At 38.2% G+C, this 14267-nt stretch overlaps 2 protein-coding genes across 3 annotated transcripts; both read right to left on the minus strand.

Moving 5' to 3' along the window:
* Positions 1-2181: 2181 nt before the first annotated feature.
* LOC115624103 (transcription initiation factor TFIID subunit 15) lies at positions 2182-3646 on the minus strand. Of its 2 annotated transcripts, XM_030518696.1 has the most exons (2): positions 3518-3613; positions 2182-3449 (listed from the first exon to the last, which is right to left on the minus strand). In XM_030518696.1, the coding sequence occupies exon 2, from the start codon at positions 3428-3430 to the stop codon at positions 2357-2359; it is 1074 nt and encodes a 357-aa protein (XP_030374556.1). In that variant the 5' UTR covers positions 3431-3449; positions 3518-3613; the 3' UTR covers positions 2182-2356. The 2 variants fall into 2 exon arrangements, with proteins under 2 accessions (XP_030374556.1, XP_030374555.1); XM_030518695.1 differs by having other exon boundaries at positions 2182-3646.
* Positions 3647-8937: 5291 nt separating this feature from the next.
* LOC115624219 (protein ABHD11) lies at positions 8938-10009 on the minus strand. The gene has a single exon (XM_030518834.1). The coding sequence runs from the start codon at positions 9948-9950 to the stop codon at positions 9039-9041; it is 912 nt and encodes a 303-aa protein (XP_030374694.1). The 5' UTR covers positions 9951-10009; the 3' UTR covers positions 8938-9038.
* Between the last annotated feature and the right edge of the window lie 4258 nt (positions 10010-14267).

Genomic DNA, 14267 nt, shown 5'->3' on the forward strand with positions numbered 1-14267 from the left:
GAATCCTTTAAAATAAACGGGCTGGATTTATTACTTGGCTGATTACGTTCTTTTTATTAAGAAATACAGTCCACAACATTTCTCGTCTCGTCTTTTAAACATTTGTGATTTCGTTGATGGGTGAAAATGATTTCCATTTATATTTCGAACAAACTCATGTCTTTTCAGCCCAAAAGAATTTATTAATTTGTATGCCAACAAGTGCAGATCAAAGTTTTATTAGATTCCATTCCGAAAAAGAAACCCCACAACTTTTATAGTGGATGTCTATTTGATAGGGAAACCACGCAGCATCAGCGTACAGAAACAAATACAGACATAAATACAAATAATTTATTAATTATGCGCAACCAAAACACGGACATAATGTGCTTTAATAGAACCGAACGCAAGCCTGCCAAGTTATTTGATGAATGCAAGCAATTTATCTTAATTAAACTTGAATTACAACTTCTGAATACCTCTATTGATTTATGAGTGACGGCGCGTATTGCTGTTGATGATGATGATAACAATGATGGTTTCAGGCTCTTCTCCTGAACATCTCTGGCTGTGATTACCGACAACCTTGGGTATACGTACCAAAGTGTAGTTCACTTTGTTCCTTGGCACTTGGCAAACAATTCATTAGCAGCTGACAAAGTTGCTCTGCGAAGAAAACTAAAATGAAAAGTGCAACGATTGAAATATAAGGCGATGGCGATAATGAGAGCCTAAGTGGCAGCCACAAATAGAAAAAATGGAAGAAGAAAAAAAAGCGAAACAACAAGTCAACGATACATTGAAGTCAAGATACAATGCAGCGCTTTTGTCTTTTCAATTACGGCAAAGCGTCAAACTTTTGCGCAATTATTTCCGCGAGACAATCTTCCCAGTCTCTGACAGTTTTTTATGAGACAGCGCAAAGTTCACTGTGTGCCGCAAATCAATGCTGTTGTTCTTATTGTAGTTGCAAGTTTTTCTCCAACCAAGACACTTGATTTTTCAATTTCGTGCAATTGTTGTCTGTCCCATTAATGTTTGTTGAATGGCGAGATCTGCCACTTGGCATGCGAACTATTAATGATATAGCGTCGTTTGATATTGTTGTAAAAAAATACATTTCAAATACTTATATGTGGGTAGCAGATGCGATTTTTATGAATAATAATATTTCGACTACAAAAAGCAGATTGCGTAGATTTGTGACTTATTGATTCGAAACAAGCACTTAAACCTCTTTATTCTCACTCGAGTATTGTATTGATTAGGTTTCGCAAAACAAAACAAATAAACGGTCCCAAAATAACCAGCTGTTGACTTTAAGAACATTCCGCTGCTCTCCATTGACCCTAACAGTCAGTTGAGTATTTGTCGTGGCAAACATGTTCAGACTTTATGTTTGCCTGCCGGTTCAGAGAAATTGACACGGCGCTTCATTTAATTGCGCAAACTTTGACCCTAATGAAGGCGAGGCCGGCGCAGCTAATGTCGATAAGGTCAGTGGACGGCCCCCATAAAAATGTGCCATAAAATGGGCGACCGTTGTCGGCAAATGATGTGCGAGCCGAACATTAGTTCCGCTTATCAGTGCCTCAATGTCCTGCGTTCAGGATATTTATAAATACGTCCTTGCTGGGCCAACAAAGTGCGGAGCTCTCGTGTCTCTGAATGGCGACCGGCTGTTGCTTTTCTCTTAATTCTTCGTCGCATGTCGTTGACTTCTGTATGGTCGGAAAATTAATTTTGCTTTCTCGAAGGCTTGTGGCTGGTGGGATTGCTCATTAGTGAAATAATTGGCAACTAATTGGCAACAGAGCCGAGCTGGCCAGTGGATTATTGAACAGATCAAAAAGAAGACTACTTGCTGGGCACATGCTGGGACTTGCAAAAAGAATGCAATTCTTGTGGTTCATGTCAAATGGCTTGCAAATATCTACTTAATTAAGGCGGTTGCTTCATGGCAAACAATTCAGGTATTTAATTAAACAAAGACATTTGCGAACAACTTTCAGTTTGGTGGTCACCATAAGTAGTGGCACATTTGCAAAGGATTTTCCAGAAAAACAGCAGCTAAACTTTTCGCAAAACATCTAATCATAAAGTGGCAAGAAAAGGTGCATTAACTTTATCTTTGAAAAAAAATGGGAATTTTTTCCAAAAACCCGCCCGATTTCTCGTGAATGAATGCACTAATAAGAATTGCGTGATATACCCGGCGGCTATTTATTACAAAAAGTTCACAGCGAATTTAGATGCATTTTGTATGCAGGTATACGATTCTAGTGGATTGGAATATGTCTAGAAAACCGAACCATACATTACAAATTTTGAATTACAAATATCAAAGGCATAATCTGTGAGCGAATCTATCTGTCTACTCCATAGAAACTGGCTGACTGAGCACCAACTCCCACTTATCTGGCTCTGCTGTTGGATCTTCTTTTGGTGCGGCACAGCGATTGCATTTCTCCCGATACCAAAAGTTCACATTGAAACAATAACCGCACTGCCAGTCGCTCTTCAAGGGTCGCCAACGCCGTTTCGATGATTTCTGCGGACTCTGTTGGATCACCTCGTCCTTGTGGGCCAGACAGCGATTGCAGTTAAGACGCCACGTAAAGTTGCTATTCTTGCATTTGTCGCACACCCAATTATCGCTGGCGGGCTTCCATTTCCGCTGACGGTGACGTCGTTGCTGATCCGTGCCCGGCTCCCTGGGATAGCTGTAGCGAACACTGTTGCCCTTCTTGGTGGACAGATAGGCCTGCAAAACGGTAACCACATGGCCCATAAATCTGTTGCCACTCAGAATGTGAATTGCCGCTTGGGCCGAATACGGATTAGCGTAGGTGATGGTGGCCTCGCCTTTGGACCGACCCGTCTGCTTGTTCTTATACACAAAGATTTTTGGCTTATTGGTGGTCTCGTCAACCTGGATTGGACCCATCTTGCCGAAGAACAAAACAATGTCGTTCTTTGTCACATTGTAGCGCATCCCCAGCACAAAAACCGTGTCTGCCTGCATCACATACTGCTCCTGCCCCACCTTAATGGATTGAGGGGCCCGGGGCGCCATATGAATGTATTGCATGGCCCACGGACAGACCATTTGTTGCTGCGTCTCCATTGGCTCGGGACTGGTGCTGGCCTGCTTGGTGTGGGTGTTGCTGTCGCTTTCGCTCTCCTGGACCAGACCCAGCACAAGCTGACTGTTCGAGGAGCCCATCAGTATGCTGGAGCTTAAAGCGTCCGTTGTCGTTGTTGTAGTCGTGGTTGTGGTGGTTGTCGTCGTCGTGGTGACGCTGCTGCCAATCTCGCCATCATTACAGAGGGCAGCCAACTCATCATCCTCCTCTCCAAAGATGAATGCACTGCGGGCATCGCCGCTGCCATCCTCAAAGCGAAAGAAGCCATTGCCGTTGTTATCGTGGAGTGGAGGGGCACCCATGCCATCGCCCAGCGTGAGACTTGGAAAATTTGGATGTTGAAAACCAAAGAAATTTTGTGCAAAGAAAGGATTGGTGTACAGATTTACCGTCGATATGTCCATGTCAGTAAAATTGTAAAACTACAAACGATGATAAACTACGGCTATTTTTATATACTTTTGCTATTGTGTATTGTGTTTTTTTCTCTCTAAAAATAAATACGAACCGATCCTTATCAAATAATCAAAACTACTGAAATCTTTGAAATCAAGTCGAGAGCAGAACAAATGAAGTATAAAGCCAAAATGATTGCCAACTCAAGGCTGGCTGGCAACTTTCTCCATTTCTCTAATTATTCTCAAGTTGATCGATATAGGCGAAAAGTTGCCTCTTCCCATAATTTTCCCACCCAATAGGCACTATTAAGCTTCAATTAGCATATAACGTGGATGAAAATATATTCTCTGCCAAGTGGAGGTGAATGCAAAGTTGTCCGGTTGAGAGGCAAACTGCAGCGGAGCCAGAGTCAGACTCAGAGGCAGAAACAGAAGCTGCCATCACTTATGCAACAGCCTGAAGAGCTTGGCTCTTCCTCCTCCTCCTCCTCCTCCTCCACCTCCATCTCCTCATCCACACAACCAGCCTTGCCTCTTTCTATGCTGAGAGTGAAAAATTGATTCATAATTTTCAGCATTTTCATTTTAATCAGCAAAGTTTGATTACATTTTCATGGCCTTTTGCCGAAGAGGTGAACCCAAGACGGTAAGGCAACATCTGATAAATATTTGCAAAAAGAAAAAAACAGTTTAATTTTTTCACGAGCCAGAGGGTCCCAATGAGTTGTGAAGCTGTGAATTAGAATACAAAAAAAAAAAAAAGGCGCACAGGAAAACAGCTTCAATTTTCAAATTTTCAATTGCCATAAAATCCAAACTTGAAAACTATCCGCAAAATATAAAAAATAACAAATACAGAGTTTAAAGGACTATCAGGCATATTTTTGATTCGAAAAACTAAATGCACTTAAATTTGACAAAAATTTAGTTATTTGGTTTTTATACTTTTAAATCGAATTCAAAAACGACAACAGGCCTGTATGTTTTAAAACTTTACTTGAATTACAACACATTTAAGCGGGCATTACCTCTTCGCTATACCGGTACCATCACTTATACAGAATACTGATGGAAAAGAAATTATATGCATATCATATGCGCACGAAACTATTATGCCCTTTGGTTACGGGGTATAAAAATAAGCAAGGAGCGTATTTTTGCCTTACTTTTTAAATTTTTAATTCTTAAATATGTGTTATAATAATAATATTAAAGGGCATAATGCTGAAGAGGTGCTAAGACAATATTCCAAAGTAAGTTGCTAATCCCAACATGGATTCACATCATGTAAAATACTTACCTATGTACATACATAAGTATGTTGTAAAAATTCGTAATTTACGTTTTTTATTCCCTTTTAATCTTTATTTAAGATCTGTCCTAGGTTGGACAGTTATTAAACTTTACGATAACTTTGAAGTTTCAATCTGTCTTCAGCCTTGATGGTTGCGGCGTGATTTGAACCAAAACCCTACTCAGAAACAAACATTGTGGGACTCCTGCTAGCTCGTTAAGGATATGCTAGGCACCGAATTTACGATTGAAATGGGAATAATAGATTGCTTTGTCATGTTTTCTCACTAATAACTGTTATATTTTGCCTTAAAATGGATCTGAGTTGGATTTGTTGAAGTTTTTTCATTGATCATATGCATGTTATTTTTTAAATGCATCGTGCATTATTTAATCAAAATTTTAATTTTTTGGCCCCCCTCTTTGGTAAAAGCTGCCTACGCCCTTGCTTTTGTGTATTTGCCGGGACTTCCCTGTTTAGATGCCCGTAACATCGGTATTTTTAAAAAAATCGATCGAAACATCGAATCTAAAATCATCGAGTTAAAATCGAAAACAGTCCCTTATGTAAACATCGATACATTGATGTATCGATGCATATTTACATCACTAATACAGATACTTGTATTAGTTGGTGCCTCCCACTATCGCTAAATCGCATTGTTGTGCCCACAAAATGGCCAACTGCTGTTCACCTGTGTGGTAAACATAATAGATATGTAGTAGCATGTAAATGGGCATAAATGGGCTTCCAAATATATCAGTTATTTTGCCTTAGATCCATCGAAAGCTACTGTTAGTGTCGGTTTGCGTGGGTGGACCCATTACAATTGTACTTGTAGTGTATCCCTAATGATGGTAACGGGGCCCGGGGGCCGAAATCAGCGCCGAGAATTTATTGCTTTGTGCATGTTTGTAGTTACAAAACAGTGTAATCGTATATGTATGTATATAAGTATACTATACTATATACATATGTATATACATATGTATCCAAGCTGCAGGCAGTCTGTGTTTGCTACACATTTGAATTTGGCAACAGCAGTAACAACAATAACAATAACAACAACAACAGAGCAGCAATGCCAAAACCTTAGCCGACACTTGCTGTTGCTGCCAGCTTTTGATGTTTTGGCGCCTGCGTGGGTGGGTGGGGGTTGGGGGGGTCTATATACGTGTGTGTGTGATACACACAGTTGGAATACAACAAATAAAATATGTACGTGTCTAAATTTTAATATGCTCTCGTGTCTGTCTCTCTGTTTGCATTTTCTTCATACCATTGCCAGTGCCAGCAGAGCTCAGACAGCTCTTGTTATTCTGGTTGCCTTCTTGGCCTGTTTATTTGACTTTCTATTTATTACACGGCATAATGAAATTTCACGTAATCCTCATTAAATGAAAAGAGCACAAAGTAACTTTAAGTGTTGCGACTCGTTCGCTTTTGTGCATTGCTAAGCGTTTGCTTAGTTACGAGTGTGTTGACAACTCTATTATTTGTATTTGTACGAGAGGATATCACCTTACACTATTCAGGTGGTCTGCAGTTGGGGTGCTGACGAGCACCTCAATCAAATGGCAAAATGTATCGAAGCACACTTTACCTTTCTAGCATTCATTCACTTTTGTTTGATTGCCATTCCACGTAGTACTGCAGAGATTATCGAATTCTGGAGCAGCTATATGCACGTACTCTACTGCCAAACTACTATACACTCAGAAAAGTACATTTTCGAGGTGTCCAACAAACGCAATTAAGTTGAGAAAAATATTACCCCAAAAGGGTAAAAGGGTATATTAGTTTTATGCGAGAGTGTACATGTAACACACAGAAGTAGGCCTGGCAGACCTGATCAGGGTGACAAACCGAGTCGATATAGTTATGTCCGTCTGTCTGTCTGTCCGTCTGTCTGTATGAACGCAAAGATCTCACAAAGTATAAGAGCTAGAATAACCAAACTTGGTATTTAGTTTCTCCTAAGCTCGCGAAAGGGCAAGTTTGTTCATTTTTTCCGATGCACCCCTCCCCCCCCCCCCACTCCCACTCCATTCTTGATTTTCTCTAACTTACCCAATTTTTGCAATTTTAAAAGTTTTGTAGTCACATCCAGTTAGTGATTATGTGTCCGTATATTAAGTTTCATTATGATAGATCAATTAGAAAGAAAGTAACAGCCATAAATATAATCTCTGTCCAAGCTCTGCAACTGCTGTTGTTCTTAATGATGTTTGTTGACATAATTTTGTACTTCAAACAAATGTTTCCACTTATGTATGTATGTATGTATAAAACAATTTTTATTTAATTAAATTAATATTCATAATCTTTTCTTATGTTTGGAAGTGTGTACAAAGTTGAGCCCGCTCGCCTCTAGCATTCCTTCCTTGTTCCTAAATGGAGTTTTCTAATTTTTTGTATTTTATTGGATTGAGAAACGACAATTTCAACAACAAAAATGGTACGCACACCTGAAAGTTATTCGAACAGTAGATTTAGAGAAATGTTTTTGTTATTATTTTATATAAAAAACTTTTCTAGCTTTCAAGTTTTCTGACGATATCACGCACTGTTTTTTCTAAGTGTTTGACTCTCGAGGTAGACGAAATTCTCGCACACACGTCAAATTCAAATAAATCAGACAAAGCAGCTAAATTGTATCGCATTGTTGCGCGATTTTACCTCAACTTATTTTATTTTGCTTTGAGCATTTCATTCTGCCTCTACCTCTGACTGCAAACCATTGCTCTAAATATATAAAACGTACATACATAGATATATACATACATATATAGTCGTCTGGTATTGCATGTCTGTGTGCGGTTTGAATCGATTTTGACTTTCACTCCATGCCACCATTTTGTGCATTCGGCTTTATTATTTTACTCTTTTCGTAAATCTGCTTGTCTGTTACTTTTCGCACCCTTCTCTTGAAATTCGTTTCGTATTCGCATCGCAATGGCAGTTGTGCGGTATGTCCACAACGGAACAGTTGAGGCTTCCAACAACTTCACAATGTGCTGACAGCGCATTTATTTTTCACTTAAATGCAGAAATTTCGACAATACTCCTACATACATACATTCTCGCAAAGTGAGAGCGAAAGTTTCACAGATAAGGTCTTAAATGTGAAACCAAACTTTGTTGCGCTCACTAAATGAAGGATTACAGGAATAGCTGCGTGCTGCAAGGATAGAAAATATGTATATTCGAATTTCTCTAAAACTGCACTTGAAGAGCAGGAGAATGTAAAATTTGCAACTTCTCCAAACTACGTAAGTTCAAATATATAAAAGTTTCGTTTGGCTTGTAGGAACATGTACGTAATGCAAATAGTTTCAAATTCCTCAAAAACTGAACTGTTGTCTTGAAAATAAAAAAATGAACTGTTTAATTGAAAGTCAACTGAGAACTTTGTAATCAGTGCTTCTTCAATTTTCCCATAACCTCATATGCCAGATAAATCAGCAAATCCTATATTGGATATTTCACATCTCTTAAACTTTTTACATCTATTTAAATGAACAATACCATATAGAAGAAGTAACTGATAACATTTCATATCTATTTTAAAAGTTCAGTAGTCAACTGTTGTCGGGCAGACTTACTTGTATATTTCGAAGAACGAGGAGAGCACGAAGGGTTGGACATGAATTGTGATGAAGATGCAGCTTGTTTTTGGTAATTTGATCATTTTTCTATGAGTGAGCTTGAGTTCACTAAAAATGAGTTTAAAAACTTCTATCGATGCCAATCAATTGTTAATCGTTTATTTAGTAATGCGTCTAATTAAATTGTTTCTCTGAAATGCGCTTAAACCTGGCTTAAGCTTGCTCTTTTTGAAAGGATTTCTGCTTGAATTCTATCAATCAATAATAATTTCATTCAAAATTATAGGAAACCAATGGAAATGACTGACAATGAAGGGAAAAACCTCTAAGCTATTTACTTTTCTATTGAATTAGCGAGTTCAATATCTTTATTTTTTACAAATAAAATCTAATATTTTTTATTAAATTGTTCATTTTTTTAGCTTCCGCATTTAGCATTTGTTTGTTTTGGAGAAACTTGAAACAATTATCAGCTGTTAAAGCTTGAAAGACCTTTTAAACTAACCTTATTTGTTCACAATATATCACATTTATTTATTATTAATTGAACACATTTTGGCAATTTTGAACATAAAATTTAGGACACATATAATTACAATGAAAACATTCATTACCCTCTGGTGAAATTCACAACCAAATCAACAAACTTATTCGGCTGATCCTGATGTACTCGATGGCCCGCATCCAAATACACAACTTTCGTCTTTGGGAAATATTGCTTCATTTTCTTCAGAGACGAGGACGTTACGAATTTCGATTGTTTGCCCGCAATGAGCATAACTGGACCTACATAGGGCTTTAGGCCTTTCACAGTTTTCTCGTAATGCGAAACAGTGCTGCTCCAACCTTTAATGATGGCCTCTGGATTCACAGCCCAGGCGAACTCCCCACTCGGCAGCTTGCGAAGATTCATAATAATTAGCTGCAGATCCACATCTCTCTTCACCAGACTGCTGAAATGGGGCAGTACGAACTTCCTGCCTTCGGACAACGAGAGCTCAGTTGGAATTGTTGGTGCCAGGCGCTGCATTAATTCAAAGAGCGCCGGTGTCAGAAACAAGTCCTTGGGAATGCCCACAGGTGTGATATCCACAAAGATGGCGCGCTCCACCCTCTTGGGCTGTTGCAGAGCCAGCGTCATCATCGTTCGTCCCCCCATGCTGTGGCCCAAGGCCACGATGCGGCCCAGTTGCTGCTGCTTCATAAAGGCCAGGACATCGGCGACCATATGGGCGGGCGTGTGACTGGGATTATGCGGACTCAGGCCATGATTGCGTGCATCAACGGCGAGGACTCGTCGGGAGCCCCGCTTTGCCAGATGTCGAGCAACTCGACGCCAGTGGGCACGGGACAAGTTCAGGCCGTGCATCACCACAATGGGTGGCTCCTTAAGCAGACTATGAGGCATCTGGTACACGGCATAGTCCATCTTAACGGGCTGCAGCTGCTGATTGCTGGAATAGTTGCGCCGCCATTGTGCCCTGGGCAAGACCGTGAGATTGCGCAAAAGCACCAATGACATGGAATCCCTGCTTGTTTTTTGCTTATATTAAACACTAATAATTTAAGTTAACAAACTGAAGTGCCTTCTAGATTGCTGTGAAAAGGTGTGCGATTTACTATTATTGAAAAAAATGTATATAAAATTAATTATATGATTTCTCAAGACATGTTTCTCCAAAATTAAAAAGAAGCACATATAATTTATTTACTATTATTGGAAAAAAAATGTATATAAAATTAATTACATGATTTCTCAAGACATGTTTCTCCGAAATTAAAAAGAAGCACATTTAAAAATAATTTTCATAATTTTTTCTTTATTCTTTCTTCATCGTTTACCCTACATTTTATTCAACTGCGAGACAAGTAAGTACTTTTTTCTGTTTTCCCCACATAATGGGAAGTTTAATAATAATTAACCTAAGAGTGCCTCTGAGCTGTTATTTAAATAAGATAGGGCTTGTAATTATGCTGCGGTCTATTGCCAATTGAAATGATTTATCTTATAAAATAGGTTAAAGTAATTTTATTTCACTTTTGTTCCCCAGCTGGTTATAACAAAAACAACAACGGAATGCTATTCTCTCCCAACGTCCTCCTCACACACATACTTACATAATTGTATATTAAGACAGATAAGTCCTTATGTTTGATTTCTTTATTTTGATTAACAAACAAATAAACACATAAGAAAATAACAACTTAAGGAACCACAAATACGTGTTGCCTGTCTAGGTAACCCATCCACTTATTTATAGCTTAACTGCTTAATGCTTTAAAAAGTTACTAAGTAAGAGTAAAAAAAGAAAACTCGTAATTAATTGAACTAAGAAAAAAAAGAAAAAAGAACGAGCAAGTTCAGTTAGTTAGCTTTTCAAAAGTTTGGCAACAAATTTAAATATCAATGAATAATGCATAAACCGATCTAAGGAAGTCATATCTTCTTACATTTATTTCCATGTCATGCTATAAAAATGTTTAATATTCTTTAAAAATGGAATATGCAAATCGGAATTTGTATGGCCAAATAAGACACCTGCCTTCCATCGAGCTATATTCTTGCCCCACAACAAAAAAAAAAAAAAAAAACAAGCTAAAACGCTCTGAAAGCAGTTTGGTTTCAATACTTCCCTTAATCCGCTTAGATTTATACAATATTTAATGCTTCGGCGCCTTGAGTTATGCTACACAAATGCCAGCAGACTCAAAGAATATGGCAACTCATATCGACTTAGCCTAGTCGAGAAATTCATGAACACTGGAGATTAAATTACATCATATTTTATCCACTTTATACAAATAAACAAAATGCATTTATGTGGAAAATTAAGAAGCGGCAAAGAAAAGCGTTGCGAGAAAAACTCAAATCGCACACAAGCACACACATATATCGTAGTGTGTATGCTCTTGAGAGCTGCATAAATCTTACACAGTGTTCAGACGCAGACACAAACAAATCGCCTTTTCCATTTTCCTAGATTTTCATTTTCCTGCAAAAATCAGAAGATTACCAACGACTTTCCTTGCACTTTACCAGTTTTACAACCAGACACGTACACATGCACACACACACACACACAGACAAGCTCATGCGTGCAAAGGCAAAAATAAAAGAAAAATAAAGTAATGCTCTCGTATACAAATCATAATTTTGTGCAATTTGTAATTCAATTTAAATGATGAGCCCTGCCTTTGAAGAGCAGTTGCTTTGACAACCTCTCTGGCATTTTGCTGTTCAAAGCCATGAGTTTGGCAGTCCCAGCACTTCATATCCAATTTCAAGTTATTGACACAATGAAGTGCTCTTGAATTCCACTCTTTTCAACAATTCGAAATGAAACACAAGTTTATTCAGCGGACGGGCACAAAAAAAAAGGGACGCAAGATAAATAAATGAAAAACCACATTTAAAGAAATTGAAAAGATACTCCGAAATGGAAAAAACTACAACTACTGGAATGAAAAGTCAGCACACACTTTTACAAGTATATACATAAATAGAATTCATTCTTTCGTCCTCGTCCCATTTGTTCAATCAACAATGAACTTCGACAAGTCTGATTTCAGTTTTAAAATATATGCAAACTCTAATTCAACGCTTTTGTTAGGCCCTTATTGAGTTAAATTTTTGACAAACATTTCCCAATTGCACACAAACTTTCAAATTGTTCTCCATTTCCATACAGTAGTGCAAATATTGTTGAAAACAGACAGAGCTTTGGCAGCGCAAAATCTTTGTTGCATACAGAGTGTCTTAGCAATACTCTACCAAACAAAATGATTATCCTGGCAGAGTCATTGAGAGCGAACGGCCGGCAAACTTTTATCCGCGCAGGCGAATTACATTTGACATTCAGCGTGAGAGCTGAATACACTTTCGAGTAGTCGAGAGCGCCGTGTAAACAAAAACAAAGGCATGCAACAGTTAAGGGGCAACCGCATTCGGTGTATCCAAAGCATGCTTAATTAGTTAAATAAATGTATATATCTTTGTTTTTGTTGAAGAAAAGTTATAAAAATTAGCCAACTTTAAGTTTTAATTACTCTCGATTTAAAATGTTGGTAATAAACTTTTATGTTCTTTATAAAAAAAATAATTTTAAAATGCTGCATAAAAACGATTGATAAGTATGAATGCAGCTAATTTTAAAATTAAATTAAAGCTTAAGAAAACATTTTTTAAAAATATGCTTTAATAGCCATATGAGCCATATTATTGAAAACTAAGATACTAATTTAAGTAACATTAAACATTTTGATTAAGTTTAAAATTAACTTTTTGCGGAAATCAGGTTGCTAAGTTTTCTAATATGTTTTTATAATTACTTTACATTCAATAATAGTTAGCAATGAAATATTTATAATAATTGAAATCAAAATCATTACTCCTTAAACATTTTTTCTCAGCAAGTACTTTTAATTTTTGTCTTTTTTGAGAATATCCTTAATTGTGTTGTTATTTCACTTTTATTACTATTTTCAAAACTTTTAATTCAATTTTTATTATTGAAATTTTAAAATTCTACATTTATTTTAAAATATTTTACACAAAGGCATTCGTAAATGGAAAAGAAGCATTGAAAACATAATTTTTTCCAGCTTATTCTGGCCAGAAAATGGGAGGACATACAGCAATACTCGATATTGTTACTATCCACTGACGGAATCATTCTTAAAGTACAGCATTTCAATGATTTTGTCGTCAATTTTTGAACTAATCTTTCGGCTATATACTTAAAAGTACTATATATATTTTTCTGCATTTCTTTTGATCGCAAAAACGAATTTTACAGAATGAATCGACCTCCTCCACCTCTTTGCCAACGTCAACTAAACTTTGAACGATTGGAGGATACGCAACCAAACCTATGTCGTAGCGCTACCTCTACCCAAAACCAAGGTCGAGATGACGATTTCTGTGATAATCCATTTGCAAGTAATGCGATGTCTCCTTCATACAAGCTTTTTCAACAGCGCTACATGGGCTGCGAACCAGATGGCTCCAATGGACGAGTTAATGCTTTGGCTCCAAGGCGTCCGCTCTATACCTATGAAGAGTTTCGAAGACTGAATGGCGTGGGCTGCCCAAAATCCTATGCTGAATATCTGGAAAGAGCAACCACAGAACAACAAAAGACCGCCGAGAGTATGAGTGCATTGCCGCCCAAAGTCGGTCTGTTCGAGGAGTTCAGAGCGCAGAGCCTTCTTCCCTACACAAAGAAAAATGGCGGGCACTGCCAGGCAGTTAAGCAGCAGCAGCAGCCGCTTCGCTACAATTGCAGCTCCCGCTACAGCATCCCAATACTGCAAGATCCCAACAACTGGATTTCCGTATGTGGTCTTCCCTGGCAGGACATAGATCGGGTCTTGCATTCTTGTTTCCGTGTTATGGGCAATATACAGCAAACGATATGCCATCAGGACACTTTGCTGCTGCAATATCAGAATCAGGCAGAATGCAATCGCGCTCTAGAGTTCGACAGGAAGATTGTTTGTGGTTACAAATTGCGGGTCCATCGGGCCAATGATCCATTTGCAATGTCATCCTCTATGGGAAATTATAATTACGCGAACAATGCCTGCCAGCTGGCCAATGAATGCGAGCAGTACAGTCCCCGAATGAAACCAAAGGCTCGCCCATTCACTGGCTGCAGTCCTCCGTCCAAGAAGTCGCTATTCCGCCGTTTCGAGGAAACACTGGAGAGCTTTCTCTTTGAGGACGATGGGTAGAAGGGACATTTCAAGAAAAGAAATGTTTGCTAGCGCCATCTACTAGATATTATTTTTGTAGCCAAGTCTGCCACCACTGGATATAACAGTTTGTGGTTTCAAAAAG

The sequence above is a fragment of the Scaptodrosophila lebanonensis genome, unplaced genomic scaffold (genome assembly GCF_003285725.1).
Source record: "Scaptodrosophila lebanonensis strain 11010-0011.00,11010-0021.00 unplaced genomic scaffold, SlebRS2 tig00000053-arrow-pilon, whole genome shotgun sequence".
Lineage (NCBI taxonomy): Eukaryota > Metazoa > Arthropoda > Insecta > Diptera > Drosophilidae > Scaptodrosophila > Scaptodrosophila lebanonensis.